A 24,637-nucleotide genomic window follows, 5' to 3' on the forward strand; every position below is an offset into this window, starting at 1 on the left:
CCCGAACCGAGCCGCTCGCGGGCCCTGCGGGGCGCCGCTGCCCCGCTCCCGCCCCGCCGCGGCGCTGCCCCCGTGAGTACTCCTCACGGGGTGGGCGTGGGGGGGGGGGGGGGGGGGAGCTGCGGCGGCCCCCCGCTCCCGGGCGTCCCAGCCCCGCCGGCGGTGGATGCGCCCGGGAGGAGCCGCCGAGCCCGCCCAGCCCTTTCAGCCGGCGGAGGGGACGCGGGGCGCCGCGATGACTTGACGCCGGGCCGCGGCGTGCCGTGCCATGGAGGGGATGACACGCTTCGTGGTGGCCTCGGCGGCGGCGCGCTGGCGGCCGGCGCTGCCCGCCCTGCTGCCGCTGCTGCTCGCCGTGCCGGCGCTGCGGGGCTCGCCCGCCGCAGGTAAGGGAACAAAGGGGGCCCGCGGCGCCGGCCGGGCGGCGGCAGGTGTGCGGAGCCGGGGCGGGGGGCGAAACCGGGGGTGGGGGGGTGCTGCCGGGCAGCTGTCCCCGCGCGCCGGCGCCCGTTAGCGGGCGCGTGCGGGAGGCGGCGCCGGTAACAATGCGGCGGGCGGGCGGGGGCCGCCGGTGCGCGCGGCGCGGCCGGGGAGCCCCGCCGGAACCCGCGCGCCGTGTTGGCAGCCGAACGGCGCCCGCTCTGCCTGGGGCCCTGGGCGGCCCCGGCCCCGGCGGCGGCTGGCACCCGGCACCCCTTCCCGGGGAGCCAGGCAGGGGAGCGGCGCGGGCGGGGGTGGCGCTGGCAGCCCTGTCCCAGGCCTCTCGGCGGACCCGGTGTTTCGGGCGCGGGGGGTGCCCTCTGCGAGCCGGTGGTCGCCCGGAGTTGTGCTCCCAGCGGCCGCTCCCCCGCCGGCGGCCGTCGGGGTGCCCGGCGCGTTTGGGGGGGGGGGGGGGGGGGCGCCTGTCAGGCGGTGGTAGCACCTGTGGGGTGCGGGGCAGGCTGGTTCTCCTTCGCCTTCAGAGTCTGGGAGCGTCAGAGCCCCTCGAAACGCGAAATGCTGCGTTCCGAGCACGGCCGTGGCATGGCTGGGGCGCAGAGAACTCTGTTCGGGCTTCAGGGGGTGGTGTGTGCAGTAGGTGTTCCAAAATAGCCGGGAATCGGTGACCCCCTTTTTTTTTCTCTTCTTTTCTCTAGTGGCTCTAGACATCAAAATTAGTCTGTAGTTAAGCAGACAGTTTAATCACAGAGATGTCTCATTTGGTTCTGCTCCCATAGCACTTCTTGGTTCATCTGTAATACTTTTTAAAGAAATAAATGCAACAACCAACACTTCCTAGAAAAGGACAATTTTGCTGTGACTATAGGTTTTCTTTTTGGTAGATAACAGGTGTAAAGTAATACATTTTTATCAACATCAGTAAGTTGTTGATAGGTGGTAAGAAGTGATAAGAACCTGCATCAACATATTTTGTCAAGTGGACCAACCACTGTTGACTCCTTTATTTAAACACAAGGAGTTGTGGTGATTATTGTTGGGCACTTAAGAAGCCTTGGTGTTATAAAACATGCTTATCTTTTTAATAATGCTTTATTTCCACTTCAGAAAGTACCTCGTGTTTTGGTGGTGACTGGTTAGCTTTCCAAAGAAGTTATGCTCTACTCCAACTCCCTGTGTAGCCAACAAGCGTTGTTCCATTTCCAGCCTATGTGAAAGTTGATAATTTCTAGTAAGCTTCGGAGATTCTTTTTCTTAAATAGAACAGGCTTTGCATACAAATAGAAGGTAAAGCAGTAGGTTCATAAGTTGGAGATTTGCTTGGGGGGAGGAGTGCCTCTTTGAGGTTAATAGAATGGCTAGGTTTCTTTTTCTAGGTTTTCATAGTAAGTCAGCAAAGGCTTTTGTTTAATTGTCTAATACTTAGTAGTTCTTAATTAAACATCATTGTGAATTTCTGTAAACTTGTCTGTGATTGCTGTGCATTCTTGTGTAACTTAAAAACAGCAGGAGAATATTATGTAACTTAGCCAGTGTTTGGGCTGCTGGAAGAGAGCACTCAGAGACAACAGATCTCGCCCAAAGCGATGCTTTCCTGCTCGGTCTAGGGCAGGATCCTTCAAGCTGTTTTGATTTGTGAGTCCTCTACGTCTTCTCTTTCCACTGGGCATGGGAATCATGTACAGTGAGCTTTAGCATGCTAAGAGCAAACTTGCCTTTCAGAGGATGCTTTTCATAGACGTCTTAGAAATGGTCCATTGATCGCAGAGATTTAAAAGACCGCAGGTTGCAGAGAACAAGAATATTTTGTTCCTTTTTGGTTAAGGTGAAATGCTTTATTAAAAAGCATGACAGGAGTCCGATTTCTCTGTTTTGGGCCCATAATGTTTAAAAAGTTAGGACACAGTCTTTATCCTAATCTTTTCTTTAGCCTTGAAATGTTTTGGTGGTATAACGGGTGGTGTGAAACAGAAGAGATGTGTGCTGGTCATATGGAGTAGGCTTGGACAACATTCACTTAATTGCTCAACAGATTTACAGCTCCCTGAGCATCTCTTTTGGGTGCAGCTCATTTGCTTTTCAGTGCCATTTGGTCTTGACCAGTTTAGGAACGGCAAGAGCAAACTCCTACAGCTTTGAGTTATGCAGAAGAAGTGTACAGTAAGAATGGAATGTTAGAGCTTGCAGTTGAAATAGCAAAGTGAACGTCAGTACTTAAGAAAATTAAGTAGTAAATCAACTTGTATTTTGGAATGCATGATCCAGCTCCCACTGAAGTCACATGTTGCTGAATGAGGGCTTCAGCTTCCCCAGTTAAGCAGATGGTGAACTCTTAGTGTATCGATAGGCTGCTAGTGTGTTAAAGTAGGTACGCATTTGAGCACCTCTGTGAACTAGAGCTTTGGTCAGGCTCTGTGAAAGTCTTACTGCTCAGGTTGTGTTTTTGCTTTTGTTCCATTGCACAGTCTGTGCAACTCCTGCACTGACAATCAGGAGGATTTATCTTGTCTTGCTGCACGGTTTTCTTGGGGGAGAGGAGAGCTGCATGCTGGACTTGGAAAAGTCTGCAGTGAGTCTCCTCAGAGACTCAGCAACCAAAGACAAGTTGTGGAGGTCAGGCAAGGAATCAGATGTAGCTGCCTTATGGGACAGTTGCAGGATATTGTTTATTCAACTTAATTGCCTGAGTGTGTTGCAGACACTTGAGTTGGCATCATGTCTCTTGTGGCCAGTTCAGCTTGTCAAGCTTGCTTCCAGTTCATTTTCACAGAAGACCCATACGGCTGGAGGATTCCCTTTAAGACTGCTTTCTATGCTGTGCTTGCTTTCTTTATGTCAGCCTGGTGTCTACAAGCTACATTTGTAATCTTGCCAGAGGAAATGTGGTTTTTGTTTGCATGTTCTTTCAAGAAGTTAGAATACTAAACAAGCTAGTGGACAGTGCAGCTTTTTGTTCAGTTGTGTCTGTTTTGTGAGTGACATTTGTCTTCTGTGAAGTAAGGTCTTAGATTTCTCAGGCAGGGCTGGGACTTGAAATATAGCATGCCTTTAACAAAGTAGGCTTTAACAGCTTTGACCTACCTTGGGTAATAGATTTCAGGCACTGGACACATTAAAGAGCAGTGATTCCTGCTACAGCACAAATCTTTTCCAAGAGGGCTTGGGAAGCTGATGATTGTGGTACGTGGCAGGTTCTCACAACCCAGTTCTTATTTCTCAATTCAGAATGTGTGTGTGGGGGGGGGGAGTTGCTTGGGAGAGAAGTGAATAGGCTTCTTAATAATACAGTCTCACTTCAGCTGTGGGAGACGTGGCTTTCCTTCATTTGAAAGTAAATCTGTTTATAGATGATGTCCTAAACTACCAGTGAGTCTCCAGCCTTGCCCATTGTGGTGTACAGTATGAATAATTGCGTAAGAGTTAGTATGGATGATGTCTTTAACTACTAGTGTGTCTCCAGCCTGGCCCATTGTGGCATACAGTATGAATAACAGTAATTGCATAAGAGTTATTAAATAGTGTGTGTTGTGGGAACCTATGTGTAAGTAAAAAGCCATAAGGAAATAGCACAAGTTGTCTTTTAAATTTTGTTTTAGAACCCCAGAGTTAAGTCAAATGGTAGCATTAAATGAACAATGCAGACTTAATTTCTTTTTTGGCTTATAAATAAGAATCACATTTTCATGGAGTCCTTGTCAGTATGGCCAGTTTTGCATTCTGGAGTTGCATGATATGATGTCTTTTTTTTTATCCTTTTAAAAATCATATATTTCTGTGTTTTTCTTTAGTGGTTGCTAAATGCACATGAGCTCAGTAACAAATTTAATTGACACTCCCTATATGTGCTGTGTTTTCAGCTGTTGGTGTTATTGGAGACAGCTGTTTTGGAAAACTAAGTAAAAACCTTTTGTAAGATCAATGAATTAGTGGTGTCTTCTTCCTAATGCATGAGATGGGGAAAAGATACAACTGACTACCAGTAGATGTGTCACTGATTATATCAGTGTAATTAATTGCATGTAAAATGCACAAAATAAATACTGGAAAATGGCAGACTGGGCTGGTTGTGCTAGCTCTTATTAAAGCTGTAAGATGCTTGTAAGAAATATTACTGTTTTGCAGCGGAGTTGAGAACAAACTTAACTATTTCAATTGAAATTTTATAAATTGTACATTTTGCAATGGGCTGAAGCTTTTTTTTGTTGCAAAATGTCAGTTGAAAGAGTTCAGCTACTTCTGATGTTGAGGCAAGAGGAAAACAATGGTTTCTGCTTTGAGTTCTGCCAGCTTCTTTTCTGAACAACTTTAATGCCCTTATGCTTTGGAGCGTGCAGTTAAACTTTGGCAGATTGTGTCTGCTCTGGAGGAGATGTTTTCTCTGCTGCTGCTTTGCAAGTGATTTTTTTCAAAAGCTTGTAACAACTGAATTTAGGCACACATGGCTGTGACAGAGATGATGCTTTTTTTTTTGTCTGCTAAACCTTTGATATATCCTATTCTCATAGAACTCACCTACCTATTAATACTGACCAGGGGCTGTATGTGCCACCTGGGCAAACATACTAAGCATGCTTCCCATAGCCCAAAATGATACGTGAAAGATTGGACTTCCCTGTGAAAGTCTGTCTAAATTGCTCCAGAAGTGGGACAGGATTGAGCTTTTGGACTGAGAATTGGCACCTACCTGCCTTGTGTTTAAGGACGTGTCTGCGCTATGTAATGGAGTGCTTTACTTTCTTTAGGGGCACTCAAGCATCTACCTTCTGGTGCAGTGTTGTGTGGTGCTACTTGATTGCATTAGGCCCAAAAGGGAGAACAGAGAAGGCTTTTAGAAGGAGCCAGCGTGGGACTCGGATTTAGTTAAGCGGCAGGAGTAAGAGAAGGATCTACAGATCTTTTCTGGTCACTGTTCTGCTGATTGATGAGATGTGTGCAGAAACCTGGGATTTGTAGGAGTAGGAGGGGAGGAAACACACAAATTGCAAGAGGGTTTGTGAGATGAAAGAAACTGGAACTGGCAGGGCACGAAGACTAGGAGGGCAAGACATTAGGTCAGGAGGGGGAAATAGGAATGTGGGTGAGGGGAAACTGCAATGCAGAAATTAATCCTAGTAGAAATAAGCAGTTCAGCCTGGTAGTAGGATGAGCACACTGGGAAACACAGATGGACTCAGTTTAAAAAAGAAAAATAAACCTCCAAATAGTGTTGAAAGGAAGAATCAGAAGTAGGAAAGGAAAGGGACTGGGACAAGACTGGAAGAGATGTGGCTGAAGGCATCAAGCTTGGAATTTAGGAACAGGGAAGCATATGCCCGTTGCTCTGGGACACTTTCTCCAGAATTTGGCACAGTACCCAGGGCTTCAGAGTGGCCCTTTCCTGCTCTCAGCCAGGAGCACGATAATCTGCTGCTACTCCTTGAACATTTTGTGAATGCGCATGTTTCAGCCTTGTGACAGAAGTGTTTTTCAGAGTTTTTTTTAAAAACTGGAAAATTCTTCCACAGAAATTGTAGCGGCATATAAAGACTGCAAAAGCAAAAATCAGCAAGTGGGAAATACTGATGTTATAATAACCTGTACAATTTTAAACTACTTCTGTGCCTGTAAGTTATGGTGCAGCTATACTGACATGATCACAACATGTATATCCATATGGATAATATTTATAGCTCTTTAGGCACCTGCACATAAATATCTGTACATACATGTACCCACACACAGACAGGACCCTCATAGCATTCAGTGTACAATACTGATCCTGCTCTGGGGAGAAATGGGCGTTGGATAGCAATGAAGAAATTACCTATAGGACTCTTGCTCCTTTTGTAGCAGATGTTCGAAGGTGTGAAATGAGTGATGGGGGGGCAGGGAAGTTGGAATAACAGTCTCACTGTTGATGTAATTAAATGCTGTCCTGGACAATTGAATTGTGTTGCTGTTTCAGAGTTTCAGTGATGTGAGCAAGTTGCTTAAACTAAGCTTCCCACAGGTGGTCACTAGCTGTGTGTTCCTCATTTACTGGATGCAAGACCTCTGGGATCTGTGTTGCAGAAATGCTGAGTGCTTACAGCTGCCAAAGAAGTCAAAGGGAGCTGTTCTTGAATAGATGTTGTGTCTGTAATTCTAAATACTCATTAATGTTTCAAATTAGGCACTCAGAATTTGACCTTGTTTCTTAGTTTCAGCATTTGTAAAATGTAATTTCTCAGATGTAATTTCTTGTTTGATTTTGAAAATAGTATGAAATGTTTGGATGCAATAACAGTGAGCACAAAAGTTCATCAGAAAGTCAAAGACTTTTGTTTAATTTTTTTAAAAATCAAATCTTCATAAAAAGAACTTGTATTTATGGTTGTTGATGTTTGCTCGCTTTCAGTTTTAGCAGTTTAAGCCTACATCCCCTACCTGCTTGTTCTTCATGCGCAAACTATTTTCTAATCCTTTTAGTCCTCTTCCATTCTCCCCTCTGATTGAGAGAGACTTCTCTTCTATGAGTTAATTCCATGTATAGAATTTTGAGTTGGCTTTAGCCATGTGGTCAAGACAGTGTGTCTCGTCTTGTGGTTTGAAGTAGAGGTGAGAGGCTAAAATTCACCAGCAAGTAAGAGGAGGAGGAGGAGAAGGAGGGAGGAATGCTGGAAACATAGTAAAAGAGGGGCCTGAAAATCCAGATGCTTTTCAGTAAGGAAAGTGCATCATAGTATCATACTGAAGGGGCTGAAAACCTGCACAGCTGTAGGATGGGGAATGGGCAATGAAGCAGTGCTGTATGACAGGATCTGGTGTTTATCGTGGATCACAAACAGAATGTGATTCAACAAGATGACAGTGGTGCTGGATCTCATGAACACATGGGTTATGGTCTTTGGCATATCCTGTGTAATAACTCCTTCATTTTCTTCAGTGGCAGAAGAGCTCCAGCTGGAATGCTCTGTCTTTTATGGGACCTTATCCTTCAAGGAAGAGACAGGCTACTGGAGAGAGTTCAGGTCATAGAAGTATTGGGGTTGCCTAATCTAGAACAAAAAAACCCAGGTGGACAGGACTTTGTTCAAACCTATAAAAGATAAATACAAAGAGAAGTGTAATAAAAAGTTGTTTATGTTGGGTAAGAAAAGAAATTAAAGACTTGAATTGCAGTGAACAGGGTGGGTTTTCTAACTGCTGATCTCTCTAACAGTGGAGATAATGAAACCCTGAAACACATGGTTTAGGGCAATAATGTGATCCGTCACTGGAGCTGTAGGAACAGCTTGTATAATAATCTAACAGAAGTGGATTGCAAGAGTGATTCCACAGTGGCATAGAAAGATGGAGTAGGTGACCTCGTGAAATATTTTACAATTCTGGTTTTGTGAGATTCTAAATGTAATATATGTGCAGATGTGCAAGATTGGGGCCAATATCTCTTAATTACTGAAAACTTTGGTGTGCTGTTCAAGTGAAGAAACAACCTGTGGTTGTATAGTTAAATACTGTGTCATAATGTTCATGCAGAGAAAAGCTGAACTAGGATTTGATAGGTAGCCTTTAGTAATGACGCTTCCTAAATTTTGAATGATTCATTTTAGACATAACAGTTTTGTAAGGTTTCAAAGAATATTTTGTAATCCTTGCTATAGTGACTTTATCCTTAGTAATAATAGGTGGGAGGAACACACTAATTTTTTAAGTTAGTCTCTGTGCAAGTTCAGTTTCTTCAGCATTTTATGATACTGCATAGATTATCACCCAGAGGACAGGTACAAGTAAATGGTGTGGATGTGATTCTGCATGTCTTATCTTTATTCATCAACTGAATTATTAACATTTGTATATCTAATGGGTGGGATGGAAAGAGAGGCCATATTAGTGCTCAAAACTTTATTGATATTTCTATGAAATGTATAGTTGGGCAAGCTGGGAACTTGTTCATCTTGGCACAGAATTTAGTATTTACCCTTGCTGTTAGGGAAGGGAGAGATGGTGGAAGGAAGAGGTCCTAAGTGATGCAAGATAATTGGGAGACTGAGCAAATAAATAGCACTGGACCAAATCTTTCAGTTGTATGTACTGCTGGCCAGCGCAGCACATGGCTGGGGTCTGGGTTGAAAGGAGAATGCAAAGCTTCCGTTCTTCAGTAGCTGAGAGACGGTGGGTGCCCTGCCTGGCGACTGGGAAGGGGCCGAGTTTCCTGACTGGAGCAGCAGCTACTGGGAGAGCAGCGCGGATGTCCTGGCCAGAGCGGTGCACTTGCTGGCCCTTGCTCAGGTGTGTGCAGTACTCAGCTCTGCAGCGACTGTGTCCTGACAAAGCTTTTCTGGACAGTTGAGGTAGCGGGGAGCTGTCTTTGCGCCCTTTATCTGAAATTGGTTGGTATGGCAGGGTGAGAGAGAGAGGGGGGACAGGAACTTTGATCAGGAGGATACTGAAATAAGGAACAGCAAAGATAACACTAGGGGCTGGGGCTGTACGGTGGGTGAAATTGGGAATATGGATTAGGATATTGATGGTGGAAGGCTTAGTTGAGAGGTGCTGTGCTCGATATTGGTAAGTTGGAGGTTTTCATGGCTCCCCTGTGTATTTGACTTGAGCATCATCACTGTAGAGGTTGCCCTAGAGCTACACAGAAGAAACTGAGGCACTTGCATAGGGCATTTTCTAAAGGGGTTGCTGGGCTCAGTTTTAGTAGAAAACTGTTGGGTGCCTGGTAAGATGTATTTGAGAACTGTAAATGCACCTGAAATTCAATGGTCACACAGGACAGGTAGACAATACAGGTAAAGATGTTTTTTCTTAAGTAATATCGATACAATTCACAGATTTTGTTTTCAGCCTATTTTTGCTTAATTCACAGCATTTTGGACCGAATTTCCTATTGAGCATTTTCATACTGAATAAGAAAATCAAACTGGTATCATTTCTTACATGAGAAGAAAGGTCTCAAAAAGGTTTGTTTGCTCCCCAGCCAACAGTGTATGGAAGTAGTTTGTGGATGCTCTCTAAGTAAAAGTTCTTTCCTCATTTAAAGGCGATTGTTTGATACTGCAGGGTGGTGCAGGGACTGTTTATTCTTCTTCTAGTTGGGTGTGAACTTGATTAGATGTTGAGCCTGTCTCACTTTTTCCTGTGGCCTGTAATTCTGTTGTAAATAAATTCCACCTCATGTATGCAGATTGCAGTGAGCACTGCTCAACCACAAAGCCACAATTATTTAGTTCAGTATTATTTGGAGACAAAGCTCCAAGCATTTATGTAGCAGACCCCTCTGGGCTAATATCATGTTACTTTTTGAACAGAAGGAAGATGGTTGTTTACCAGCTACGCTGGATTCTGATTAGGTAACTTCTCCAGTGGCTGTCTGTATTTAAAACTGGAGCTAGTGCTGAGCTGGGACTAACGTGTGTGATATATTGGGATAGAAATTGCATGTCACAGAACAAAATCCTGATCTAGAGCAGAAATCTGGTTTGAAGATGTTTTCAATTAGAAGCTGACCGTGACCTTACTTCCTGTCCTTATGCTGAAAGATGAAACAGATTTGGGCTTCCAGCCATTGACATTCAATTTTTAGAAGATGTAATTTGTTCCACTCTGAAAGAACAAAAAAAAAAAAAAAAAAAAGCTTTTCCTTTGTCTTTCCAGAGTGCATGTGCTTTTTATAGTAGCTTGGTTAAATTACGTAAAAGCTTACCAACATAGTAATCAAGGTTTTGTCAAGAAATATTTTATCCAGTATTAGTGCAAGCAAGGAAGTTTCAAGGAAATAAATTGTGTTAATCTGTTTACTTTGTTTTCTTCTGTGAGTAGTTACTTTGCTGCTTCTACCACAGCCCAGTTCTTAAAACTGTAAAAATTGTCAGAAGGATTAGGATAGCTGAGGAATGTGAAATGAATGTAAATCCATTTTGCTTCTTTTTAAATTGACTGGATTCCAAGTAGACTGTGTCACTTGAAAGTATAATCTTCTTAAAATCCTGGGAGCGTTAGAAACTTAGAAACAAAACTGAACACAGTTTCTGTACTGGAGTGTTAATTCTTATGATTCTTTAGTGTTTACTGCTGCTATTTACTGTGTGTGAAGTTTGTTAAGCCCTGAGGTCAGGTGAAAATAGTTCTAGAAATCTTAATGTTAAAGAGGTTCTTTCAGATTTACTAGAACACCACTCAAATTAGTTGTTTTTATGTATTTCTTGAATGAGCCAAACCCATCATTAAAACATGCTCCTGACATGTGAGATTGCACTGACAGTTTAGAATGGTTGCATTTTATATTTGGAAATAAAATAACACCCTTGAAGAACAGCATGCAACTTTGTTGTATTATGTATTCAGTACAAACATCCATGTCACTTAGGTAATATACTTCAGAAATGTTCTGCAGTACTTTCCCTCGTTCCTAAATAGTATCCTAAATAGCCTTGGAGGTCACATCTAAAACTTGTTCTGTGTAAATACAATGTTAAATAGGTTTCTATATATTTTTAAAAGCAGAAAAATATATAAATTTTACATCTTCCAAATGCAGGTGCAAGAGTTGATATGCTTTATGAAGACAAGTATTTTGATTTGAGTGAATACTTCATGCTCTTACTTCCATTTCTCATACATCAGAAGTTACATTTCAGAATGAATTAGTGGACTTAGCTTTTATGAAGATGTATTTTGAGATTTATTGCTTTTAGTTTTGAGAGAGTTGGCAAAAAATGAGAATTCTACCAGTAGAATGAAAGTAATGAATTAATTAAAATTATCGCTATTGGAATTCTTCTGCATGTTTAAGACCAATCCTTGTGGATTGAATTATTTGGAAGAGGACAGGTGAAAAGCACAGGTGCATGTTAAATATAGTTTGTCACAGGCAGTCAAAGCAACCACCCAAAACAGCAAGTGTTTACATGAACATGCATGTAAGCTCAGGCATGTAGTACTGGTTTGTGCCCATAATGCATTAATATGTGTGTGTTTTGGTTTGGTGGGGTTTTTTTTTCTTTTTTTTTTTCTTTTTTTCCCCTTGGGAGATGAGGGAAAACTTTAAATGAGATTGCATTCTTCAGTCATGAAAATAAACATAGTGTTGAAGACTATCTGTGCAGGTTTGGCTGTATGAACTCTCCCAAAGATTAATTGGGACCTCTGCCTCAAGTTCTATTTCTGTTGTGCTCACCTTAGGAGCTACATCATATGTAATCTGCTACCAGTTTACTCTGGTAATTCTACAACACCTTTGTTAAGTGTGTCTTTTATTGTAATGTAAAGGAGCATGAACATAGTCTGTGAGCAGGAAAGAAGTAGAATAGGGAGCTACGGGAAGCTTATGAGATGGGGAACCCAAATGATCAAAGCTCTCATTAGACTAGCTATCTTTATAACCTACAGTAATTTTACTGTGCTAACTTTTTTACAGTTCATCTTGCCTGGAAACTTTTTAAGGTCATAAGCTTGTTGATGTTTCCTGAATTGTTGCTGCAGCGTAAGAGAAATAGCATTACTGCATCCTTTCTAACTTTGGGGATTGGATTCCTTGCTGCTTCAAATATGTTAAAGGTAAAACTGTTAAGTTGAGGCATCAATTTCATTGATTTTTCATTGAGGCAGAATTTCATCCTGTGTCTGCAGGTCTAAAGAACTTAGAGCTTTTAAATTGCACCTCTGTTATCTCAAGCTAGGTGGAAAATACTGAAACGGGAGTTTTGTTGGAAACCTATGTATTTAAAAAGAATGTTTGGGGTTTTTTTGCTGATTTGCTTCCATTAAAGAATATCCAAGACAAGTAAATTAAAGCCAATGGGATATGTTATTAACAATAAACATCCTGTATGTCTCATAATTAAACTCCTGTTCATAGACTTTTGGGGTAACAGGTTTGTTTTTTCTCAGTGTGCAGGATTTTTTTTTGTATTTGAGAAGTTGAAAAGAACATGGTAGGTGTAAGATTTTTTTTTTAATGAAACACTTCTGTTCATGCAGAAATTGTTCAGTGGCTGTGTAGTTGAGTTACAGTAGCATGACTTGTGATGATGTAGTCTCTGACAGTCCTATCAATAGCCTGTCTTCCATCCAAAAAATCTTTCAGACTTCCTCATAGCATTCTCTGTTGGTGTTTATGGAAAATGGCACATTTCTAAATAAAAATCATGCTTTGATAAGTGGGCAGTTCATGAAGCAATCAATTTCTATTTCAAACAAGTGAACCTGCCAGATTTTCCTCTGTTTTTACACATTACAGCAGGTGTTATGTATATTGAATCGGAAGACAAAACAGTAATAATCAAAGCTAGTCTTTTGAGCTCAGCCTTGTTTCATATCAATGTTTTATGTTGTTTGTCTGGAATGTTGAATTGTCATAATATATACAGATTCAAATAGAGGCACAAGACCAAGAGATTTCATGTCACAAACATGGTAACATGATTTCTTTTATCCAATACAGTAAACTTCAAATCCTTTTCTTCCTCTTTTTTCACCTCTTGGAAGAAAATCCTTTTATGGGATTTTTTTTTTTTTTTTTTGAGCAAAGGTATCAACATTCCCATCTGTGCTTTCCCTCATGCTCGTCTTATTTTCCCCCATATATTCTGCCCTCTTTGCTATGTCTCTGTCTTGGAGTGAAAGTTGCAGGGAGTTACATCTTACCTCCCACTGAAAACCAGAAAAAAAATGACGTGATTCCAGCTTTTGTTGGTTTTGCACTCTGTATACTTCTTCCAAGTTCTTAAGGAGGAGAGTAGAACTTGTTAGGCATGGGTGGGGTTTTTTCTTGCTGGGGAAGAGAACACTTGGAAAAAGGGGAGGAGGAAGAAAGCCGGAGTGCAGTCTTTTGCCAGATGTGAATGATTTTCCCTCTTATGAAGCTGTGACTCTGTGTTATTCCATGCAAGGGAAAAATCCAATTTAAGATGTTTCTGTTACTTCTCTCTTAGCTTGTCACTTCAGCTTTTTGGATGGTTGTGGTATAGGCTGTATTTTTAAAACAGTGTTTTATTGGGAAATTTTTACTGTTTTGGTTTTGTTTTGTGTTTTCCCCTTTAAATGGGATAGTTCGTGAAACCCTAACTTGGAGCACAGTCATGCAAATGATTGGATTGGCACCTCTGGAACACAGAAATGAGTATCTGGGGACATAAGGGAGCGGCAAGAACCTTTCAAAACACAGCTGCCACTGACAGAATGGCACCGCAGCTCTATTTTACTCTGAAATTAATTTGTTAAGGAGCAACTGGATTAGAACTTGCTTGGTCTTTGTCCTGGTTTCGGCTGGGATAGAGTTAATTTTCTTCCTAGTAGCAGGCACAGTGCTATGTTTTGGATTTAGTAGGAGAAGAATGTTGATAACACACTGATGTTTTTAGTTGTTGCTAAGTACTGCTTATGCTAGTCAAGGACTTTGCAGCTTCCCATGCTCTGCCAGGTGCACAAGAAGCTGGGAGGGGGCACAGCCAGAATAGTTGATCCAAAGTGACCAAAGGGCTATTCCATACCACATGACGTCATGCTCAGTATATAAACTGGGGGGGGGGGTGGTCGGGGAGCAGCGATTGCTGCTCAGGAACTGTCTGGGTATCGGTCGGCGGGTGGTGAGCAATTGCATTGTGCATCACTTGCTTTGTATATTATTATTGTTATTATCATTATTATATTGTTACTATTATCATTACTATTTTACTTTATTTCAATTATTAAACTGTTCTTATCTCAACCCAGGAGTGTTTCTTTCTCACTCTTACTCCTCCGATTCTCTCCCCCATCCCATCGGGGTAGGGGGAGTGAGCAAGTGGCTGCGTGGTGCTTAGTTGCTGGCTGGGGCTGAACCATGACAGTCTTGAGTAGTAGTGCTGTTGAGAAACCTTCATTTTAAAAGCAGCTCCTTTCTCATTTGAACTTGATTACTTACTAGTAATTTTTATAACTGCTGGTCTTTCTGGAATTTTTATCTTCTGAAAGGAAAGTGGATCTTCATATTTTTAAGTAGTTCAGCTCTGAGAGTATGTAGTAAAATCTTTCTCTGTAAGGAAATACTCATATAAATGATGCAATTAAAATGTCTCTTTGGCCCTCAGTCATATACTTTGTATAGAAAGATTAAGCTCCATAATTTGTCTAGATAAAGAATTTTCACTTTGTATAACTGACAGGTTTAGAGAACTAGATTTGCTATTGCATTTTAGTAGGGTCCTACATCCTTCTTTACAGTTGATGCCTTCTGTTTTAGGGCTGGCTTCAACACTTGCCCTAGCATCAAAATGATTTACTGTTCAGTCCCCACATGAGCACTTCACTTCCTTTTTTCACACTGTTTTTGCATATGCTCTCCCTGTGTAGCCTCGTAGGCCCCAAGCTTTGCCAACACCCAAGGCTTCCCTCCGTCTGCTTGCTTCCCTGCGCGACAGCCACTGCTCCTGCTTTGTGCTTTGCAGTCCCGGAGGATTAGCTGGGGTACTGGCTAAACCGGTGTTGCTGTTGGGTTTTTAGCTCTGTTCTATTTCTGTATACTGTATCAAATAGAAAACCACCTTGTAGTTACACCTGTATTATTGTGTGTGCAAATCAGGCCCTTACTATAAATTCATTCCAGTCTAACAAGCCACACTTGTCTATAGGGCAGCAAATGCATCCCTGGGCATTCTGAGGTGAATGCACAAATACATGTTCAGAGGTCTTAGAGGTGTTAACTCAGCAAGTTAGGCTGTCCAGGACTGTGTGAAAAGCAAGAAAATTTTGGGAGTTAAAATTTGAGTGGCCTGATATGAAATGGTAGATGTCTAGCACCTGACTGAAATCGGGTTATAAAGAATCTATGATATATCATGCTGTCTACCTACTGAAGAGTTGCTGCTTTAGATGTTCTCTGCGTCATCCAAGAGAGCAAGATTCCAATTAGCGGGTTTCAGCATTAAGTAGGTAGTGGAAATGTTTGCTTTCTTGCCTGATTCAACGTACCATGTGAGAGACAGGATTTGAAAATGCTGTTTGTCAGCACTGGAGACAAAATATTCTGCAGTGGATGTGCTCATCAATTCCAGCAGACATTTGCAAAGTTTCATGAGTGCGAACTTGCTGGTGGCTGCTGCTGATGGCAGCTTTCCTATGAGCAGAAGAGTTAAAATAATGGCATGGGGCCTATTGTATTGCTTTCCAGAGCAGGAGGGGCAGCAGGGATGTTGACAAGCAGCATGGTGGCATGTCAGTTCTCAGCCCCTTCTGAGGGAAACTGGACAGAGGCAAACTAACACATTTTCCAGTAGAAAATGCAAGAGTCTTCCTGAACGTTGTGGTATTGTGGAGAGTTGGGAGTGGAAAAGAATACTGAAATATTTTGGAGAAAAATATAAGCCAGCGTGTTTCTTATTACAGAGTAAATGGGTACATTTTTAGTTTTGTCTTGGTGGTCTTTTTAAAGTCAAATTATACTGAACTCGGTATTTTTTTTTCTTTGTCCGTTGGCTTAATGATGGAACAGTGTCTTGGGGAGAGGAAGCCTCATCAGGGAGAAACTAGTAAAAGTGAGTCATTTAAGGCTGTGCATATTGTAGGTCACTTTAGAGAGAGTGTTTTTCCAATGTTGCATGGAAATGGAAGTGTCACCCTTGTGGTTTCTTTAATTATGATTTAAGTATCACATTGATATGAAGCATTAAAAATTCTAAAGCATCTCTGGGATTGAATTAAAAAAAAACCAAAAAAACCAAAAAAACCCAGCATTGCAATTCTCAGTGGTACTTAAAATAGAGGATGACTTTTTCGCCAGAATAGGCTTTCATTGAAAAACAGAGTTCCTCATATGTCCCTACATGATGGTGTAAAAGCTTATGCCTTTTGCTGTTTTGCATAGTTAGCTTAGGTAATAAAATTTTGCACTGCCACTAAGAATACAGGAAAATTTGCCAGATGTATGTATTTCAACATTCAATCATAGTCATATTTCACTTCATTCACACTGATAATTCTCATGGGTTCTGTTCAGTAATTATTTGAAGATCAATAATAGGTGTATTTTTCTATCTATCCTGTCTAGCAGTGTAACAGTGTTTGAGATACTTGGAGAAATGTGAAGATCTCTCATGATGATGACTGTAACAGACTTAGGCTCTAATTAGGGCTGGTTTATGTAAACCAGTTTGGGAACTGACAAGTTCTCAGTTTCCTAATCCCTTGCAGAAGGAGGAGGGAAAAAAAACCCAGGAAGCTCAAGAGCACCATACAAATCTGAACTTGCTGACATTTTAAATAAAACTACAAGTGTTGGAAATGCCAGGTTTCATTAGATTTTCTTATTAAATAGGGTTTTTTTTGTTTTAGATAGATGTTTTAGATGGACTTTACTGGAACCTCCTCACAGGAAACACCAACAGGAGTCTTTGCTGTGAAGTGGTACTGTATTGAGTATTCGGATTTTCATAGCTTTTTTTTTTTCTATCCCCTGCATGTTCCTATATCTGTGTTGTAGGAATATTGGTATATAACTTGCATCTGAGGAAGATGTAAGGACTTGTATGCAGGTTTACTACTCTTCTGTAAGGAAACTGTGGCGCAAGCTTGACGTGAAGTGCTTTTCATCAGTCATCAAGTTCTACAGAGCAGGTGTGAAGACTAAAAATGCTTTGAGCTTTCCCAGATGTTTGACAAAAAAATGGTATCAATAGCTTGTCCTTTAAAATGTAGGTTTTTCTTCTTCCTAAACCAAAGTGGGGTCAAATATACAGGTGCTTATTTTTTCAGGTAGAGAAACATCATTCTTATGTTAACAGCATCACCTTATCACACCCACAAGACCAGATGTTAGTGTATTACTGGCATTAGATAACCAGTGACAGAGGCTTAATGTCTTGAGGGTGTAACTTTTGCTTTGTTAAATGCCAAAGTTTGTTTATTTCACTTTAAGTATACTTCAGTTTATGATGAGATTAACACTCCAAGCAATGTAATTTACCTGATAAATGCTTAAAATGAAATAATCTTCACTATTTTAGCCAACTTAGTCTTCTGTGCAAAGGTCTAATGTCTTCCAATGAACTTGATCTTTTTCTTGATGATTGTATCTGTTTGTTGTATGTTGTTTCTTAGAAATGAAATGCTTCTTGATGAAGGGGGCGAGGGGAGTGTTGCTCAAATGCTCTGGTTTTGTAATCCTGGAACCGAACTGGGTAAGAGGGGAGGGAGGACAGAGGAAATTAAACGTTTTGTTGATTAGCTTAACATATTAGAAAGTAAGTGGACCATGCTTGAATCTTGGCATTACAGTAGGATGGAATATGGTAAGCATGTTTAGTCATGGTTTGGGGTATTTTAGGTCCCTAATAACAAAGGAAGGAAGACTTTTTCCTCATTAAATCCTTATTGAAGTGATTTTATTCCCCAGTAACAGAAAGTGATAGAACAAAATGGTGGTGAGGGGAAGGGAACGAATCCTGTGCAGGTCTCTGTTAGCATGTTGGCATTATCCAATTTCGTATTTGCCATGAGAAACAAGTGTTAATATGTTTAATGAAAGGTATCACAAACACTTTTCATTTACTAAAACTGGATTTTTGATAGTGAAAACCATTACTGAGTACTTTCTCCCTTTCCGTGGGGAGAGGAGCATTCAGTTTTTAGATTATAACAACTTTTAAACTTCTGTTAAAGTTGTTTTAGACCAACTTTATGAACCAACTATTTAATATTCAGAGTATAAACTGTTGTTTTATGACTATAAAGGACCTAGTATTGCAGCTCCACCAGATACTGCGTACATATTTTTCTTCTGGATTAATCCTGGGGTTAGCATCTTATGGGCAGTGTTCTGTGCAGTCATTTGTCATTTAAACAGCATTATCGCAGTTCTGTCATGAACTATTACAAATTATCACATGATACACCAGACCAATGGATGATAAATGTAGGATACTACTTGGCAAACATGAGAGGGATGTTGCTTGTTTAGGGTGCATTAAATGTCAGAGATGTTGCTTTGTCTAGCAGTGTGAAAGAGACATGAAGTGACTTTCTGGATTGAATGGATGTTGTTGGGCATTGGGAGTAATGTGCCCCATGGAAGCCGAGTCCTTAAAAGTGTACTCTACAAAGGTGTCTGTTGTGATTAGGTATTAGTTTTAGATTAAAAAGCTAATTAAACCTGTTTGTTTAAAAATGCCAGAGAACAGATGCTAACACAGTGTACCAGGCTTTGTTTGCTAGTACGTTGAATAGAATTTTTGTAGGAAGTTTCATTTTGGTTTCTGTACAAATAACACAGCAGGCTAAGCTGATTTGTCTAGACAGAAACAGCGAAGGCTGTGTTGATATTGTGGCAAACACTTGTGAAAACAGTGATTTGGGGTGGAGGGGAATGTATCAGGAGGAGGAAGAGTTTGGTAGGCTGTTGAAGAGGAACTCGCTGTGCAGTGGTGTGGTTGGGAATAATCTTTAAACATATGAATGGAAGCTGGGAAGCTTTCTTGTGTATGTGGCTGTTCTGTGGTACCTACTAGTGTCAACCGTTCAGGAAGGATATTGGCTAATTCGGCATGGTTCAGAGAATATCCCTGTGAGGCTTTGGAAAGGATGTTTCCAGGTGAAAATGTCAGAGTAGGCTAGTTAACATGTTTTAGAAACAGTGGAGATATAACTTGATTTCTGTGTTGTGGAAGACAACTTCTGTAGTGGAAGGGTCCTTGGACTAGATAGGAAAGATTTTCGGTAACGGGAAATTGAAGTTTAAGAGTGTTAGACTAGGAGTTACATTAAAGGTTTGTAACAATGAGGAATAAATAACCATAGAGTAACTTACTGTGTTGGAAACTTTAAAAAGCAGGAGTTAATTTAGGCAAGATTTATGAACTGAATTAGGCCAGAAATGGGGCTGGAAGATCACATTGTTACTTTCTGTCCTTATAAACTTCTGGCTATGTGCTGTAAAAGAATGATGTTTTGGAGTCTAATCAAGTAGCATGGAGTCTAATTCTTCTTTCCTTTGGCTCCCGTCACCTTCTGTTGGATTAACTAACAAAATCTGCCATGACCAAGAAGATACAATATTGCTTGTGCTTGCCTCTATTGGCTGGGATTTAGGGGAGATTGATACAAAGTTTTAGTGGTTTAAGAACAATCAATTCCGTACCAAGAAAGTCAAGATTTCAGGATGGTAATGAATTGCAGTGAACTGATAGAATATGATGCTGAAAGCATAACATGCAATCTGATAAAGAAAACTTTGGCTTTTAGGTCAAACTGATATAAAAATCTCAGTTTTGCAGTGTAATCCTGCAACATGCAATGTTCTCTAGGGTGACAGGGCACAACATGGGATGCTGGGGGTGCTGTGGCAGTCTCAGCAGTGGGGAGCTGGGGGTGAGCTCAGCTCGGTCACTACCACTCAGCCTGACTGTGCTCCTCTCTCCAGCAAGTGCTGGAGTGGAGTAGAGGTGTTGCACAGCCTGTCGTGCACCCGTACCAGGAAGGGTTCTGTGGGTGTGGAAGCAGATGGTTGTGTTTGGATAATACTGTGAATTCCCATGGAGAGGCAAGAAGAAAGAAGGGAAAGGAAAGAAGTCTCGGAGTCAACTTTTTCACCAAATGAGAAGTTCCCCAGAGATGTGTGCCACCACAAGTAAGAGGTAGCTCTAGAAATAAAACTAGAAGAGGACCAGAGAACAAGTTGTAGACACCTCTTTCTTCCCTTCCGTATTGACTCCATTACACCAAAGGTTTAATCTGCTTGGAATATTGGGTAGTATTTAAAAAAAAAAAAAAATCTTTTTTTTTTTTTTTGCATGGGCATCATGCCAAGGTTCAAATGGTACTGGCCAATATTACTTGTAGCAGGGCTCCCCTCAGGCATATTTTGCACACTGACAGCTGTTAATGTGCACAGAGTGAAGAAGCTGGAGTTAAACAGACACTTCTGTAGCAATGGAAACCTTTTAAAAATAATTCAATGCAGTACTATAGAAGCTGATATCTGTGGTGGCTAATATGAATCATTTGAATGGTTCTCTCTCACTTCCTTGCTATGTTAGTGATTTACCTGGAGTATTTCTTATTTTAAACTGTGATGGGGAAGGGGTACAGAGGGGAATGGCAATATCTTGGTAGCTTTCTTTATGCGGTTTTCAGCTGTAACCTTTAAGGCCTCTGCTGAGTAAAATGCCAGCATAGGGTTTTGTCCATGTCATTCTGAAGAGAGATCCTATTGATCTTGTACTTGCTTGGTGAAGATGGCATCATCTGAACTGGACCCTTTGGGCCAAAACCATTTACTGTTTGCTAGCTGAACTATTTGTGTTTGTTCAGTTCAGTTGTTTGCTGCTGAATTTCTACCATGTTCAGAAATCCTTATTGAATTTCTTGCTACACAAGCCCTATGCAGCAGAGCTATTACTCTTTTTTTTAACTTGTAGACTCCTAGTAGCTAGTAAAACTTGATGGTGATACGTTTTTCCCTTCTGAGTTTGCTTTTGTGGATGTTTTAGAAATAGTATATGGTCTCCCTAGGAAACTGGGAAGTAAAGGCTGAAAAATCTTGCTGTAATGACATTTGAGGGTTCCTGAATCCAGGTTTACACCACGTTTCAAACTTAGTACAGTGGTTGACCAAGAAAAGCAGTGGGTGGGGAAAAGACCAGCTGAATGGAAATGAGGCAACTATTTTGTGGCTTTTCCTTAGAGAAATGAATATGGCTTAAGAAGTTTTTTTTGTTGATGGTGCCCTTTATTCATAGTTGACATAAGATGTGAAAATTGTGCAAGAATCTGAGAAGTGGGAGGGGAAAGATGTCTGGTGTGATTGAACATGGTTGTGTTCTGAGAGGTCAGAGCAGTGAAGGACAGATTTGAAAAGGGCATGGCAGATAAAGGTGCAACTAGAAGCAACAGATCAACAAAAGAGAGAACAGTAAAAATATGCTTTTCAAAACCAGCATATCTAGGAAACTATCCTCCTTTGAAACTGAAGTAAAGTTTCCAGTTCTATAGGTAGTGATGCATTTCAGTAAAATTATTCAAGAGCTCCAGTCCCACCTTCCAAATACATTAATGTGCAGGAGCTGGCTGACAAAAAATAGCCATTTAGAACAGTTTTTGATGTGGAAAACTGCCAGCGTGGAAGAAACCAAGGCAAATCTGTGTCCCTTATGTTTCTCTTGGAATGACAAATAACTTAATTGTCAGTTAAAAACTGATGATGGATCTTTAAAGGTATGCGATGTGTTTGTGACTTAGTGAAACTTCTGTTTTCTGTTTAAAGTGAGGGCTGTAACTCTTGTTGCTATATGTTGCGTACAGAACAGCATATTCTGAAGTAATGCAAATTCATGGATTATATATCGGACTGTGTGAAGATTCACAGTGTTGAAATGAAAGATGGCACTGCCACGGAAGTTGTGGGACAAGTTTTCAAGCAAGTGTTTAGGTAAAACACTTGAGCAAGAGTTCTCAAACCTTGCATGGCCATATGAGGAGACAGGTAACTTCCATCAATCAACTGCAAACTCCTTAAAGGAGGGTAGTGATTTCAGTTTGTGCTGGAGTTTATATTCTTGTTACTGTAAAGGTTCAAATTAATTTCAGCAAAGAGGTCTTGGAGGAGGTAACATTCTGCCAGCAAAACTTTAATTCTCAAAGTGTGTTGGGAATTAAAGGAAATTGTTTTAACAGACAGTTTAAAAAAACACTACCTGTTTTGATACATACCTAGTAACTTTCATGTCTGGGGCTGTGTGTTTGGTGTATTTTATCCACCTTGCAGATCTAAAATTTGTTTCTGCTTTACTCCTCTGTCTGCTGTTTTGCAGCAAAGGTCAAATTAACTCTGTGGTTGCTCAGAGCTAAGGAAATGGAGCAAGCTTGTAGTATTCATTTCTCTGATTTCTTCTAGTTTTCTGCAGTTGAATGCAGTGTGAATACAGTATTTTTCAGTTATTTGTCTAGGGTTTTTTAATCTATTTATGCTCTTTGGACTCTTAACATGCTGTGGCAGTGAGTTCACAATTTAGTTATGTTTGGGAGGAAAATACTTGTGTTTTGTTGCTATTAAATTTACACTAGTTGATATCTTTATTGACATTTTTAACCATTTATTCTGAAATGTTGTCATTGTGTTTGAATTCATCGCGTCTCTCCCACTCGTGACTCTAGAAACCCCATTCTCATACTCTTATTTCTGTTGTCTCTTCTCCAGTCTGAAGAATCTTATAATGGAGCCAGCCTGTACCTACACTTTATCCTTAATCTTCTCTGTGACACCTCAATTTCTCTATTCTTTTTTGGGAGTGATAATTATAACTGTGCAGCACTTAAGATGAGATCACAATGTTTGCATATAGTGTGGCATAATAACATGTTTCTGTTCTTGTTCTCTATTCCTTTCCTAGTGGTCTTCTGTTTTGAGTCTTTGATTTCTGCTGAGCACTGAGCTGACATTTTGAAATCCTGGTGGACTTCACAATCTCTTTTCCTGAGTTAGTAGTAGCTAACTTAGAGCTTATTGTTGCTTCTGTAGGTAGGGTTGTTTTTCCTCTTTTGTGTTCTTCACATTCATCAGTCTTGAATTTCATGTAACATGGCAGAAGCCTGTGGTGCTGCTAGAGCCTTCCACTGCTCTTCAGCGCCAGTTTTCAGTTGGGACTTTTCTGAAATGCTTTTGGCAGATGTTGTCAACTTATTCACCTCTCTGTTCCTGATCATGTTTTGAGTATATTAAGCATTGTAGCTGTGGCACTGCTGGAAATCTTTTTACATTCTAAAGCTTTTAATTGATTCCTGCTGACATCTTGAGCTTAGTCCATAGCAGTTTTTATTAGGAGCCTTGTTAAAGGCTTTGAAAATCCAGTTACAATTGTTTTCAGGTAGATTAACATTGTGTACACACTGCTCTTCACAGAACTGTCACTGACAATGCGAGATATGACTGACTTCTACAAAAATTATTTGGGAACCTCTGAGATTACATCCATTAACTCTTTCACAGACCATTGTGCTTAGTCCATCTGTGCAAGGCAATTAGGTAGCAGGTCCAAGATAGATATGCTGGTGGATTACAGGGAACTCAGTGTTTTGGGAATAGATTTATGCTCTTGAAACTATAAGCAACCTGAACGCGAGTAGTCTTTAAGTGGTGGAAGCTTTATTCAAAAAGTAGGTATTTTTGGAGGTACTTTCAGGATAAGCTTGGCAGCAAGGCTTATGCTTTTGTCTGCTACCAGTAAAACCCAACTCCAAGAAGAGACTATGTGTTATTGTTGTAACATACCTAGCACTTAGGGGCGAGTGTAAAATCAACACATCTCATGGGATTTACCTTTAAACTGTTTGGCTGCTATCAATGGAGACGAAAGTAGAGTTTGACTTGCTGTTTTGGCTTTCTTAGCAACCATTTACAAATGTTTTATTTCTTGGTTTACACTATACCTATTTGCATTCGGTTTGTAAGCAATCTGGAGTTACTTGTGCCACTAGAAAAGATCTATATGAATGAAAGTGTTTAGTTTCTTTTTCTCTGTGTGTGTGTACATCCATGAAGCAAAAGAAGTGAAGAAGCATTATGCTTAATATACCAGTTCTCAGGCAGCTGAGTGGAATCTAGTTGAAATTATTTAAAAGTGAATAGCTGTGTCACAGCATACCATGTATATCTGAGCTCGGTGTATTCTATAGTTGGTTTTCTCATGTTTCTCCAATGTAAATGTTTATCAATGAACTTAAGAATTGCATGGTAGTATGCAACATTTCTCATACTGGTCTTAAACCAAGTATATTCATGCACACATAGATTTACATATACATACATGATTCATATAGAAAAATACATGTATGCATGTATTTTGGCAGTATTACTGCCTGATGCGCAGCAGTAAAAAACTGGAAAGTAAGAAATTTGACAGTTAAAAACCTATTTTGGGACCCATGAATTTAAGATCCCACAAAAAAAGAAGCTGTGTCTACTGAAAACCCATACATTTTCAACATATCTTGGGATTACAGCTTAAAATCAAACAATGCCTAACTGCTAAAAGTTTTCCAGTCCATCCTTAAGCTGCTGAGTAGATGCGGTTCATCGGATCACCCTAAGTGGTGGATATTTGCTTGTGAGATCATTCTCTTTAAAATGTGGTTTAGAACTTTCTGCAACTTTTGAGTGGGCTCTCAATCTAGGAAACCAGTTTGTCTCAGATATGCAGCATACATGCATATATAACATCCAAATATTGCTGAGTGATGCTGTGGAGGAGTTTTTGGGGGGAAG

General features: G+C 40.8%; 1 protein-coding gene across 1 annotated transcript in view; it reads left to right on the top strand.

Annotated features, from left to right (window-relative positions):
- Positions 1-268: 268 nt before the first annotated feature.
- KIAA1549 (KIAA1549 ortholog) overlaps positions 269-24,637 on the top strand; it is a 150,250-nt gene continuing 125,881 nt past the window's right edge. The window contains exon 1 of the mRNA XM_075724956.1: positions 269-386. Coding sequence (XP_075581071.1) covers positions 269-386 — 118 coding nt within the window. The remainder of the gene's footprint in view (positions 387-24,637) is intronic.

This window comes from Pelecanus crispus, chromosome 1, assembly GCF_030463565.1.
Source record: "Pelecanus crispus isolate bPelCri1 chromosome 1, bPelCri1.pri, whole genome shotgun sequence".
NCBI classification, from domain to species: domain Eukaryota; kingdom Metazoa; phylum Chordata; class Aves; order Pelecaniformes; family Pelecanidae; genus Pelecanus; species Pelecanus crispus.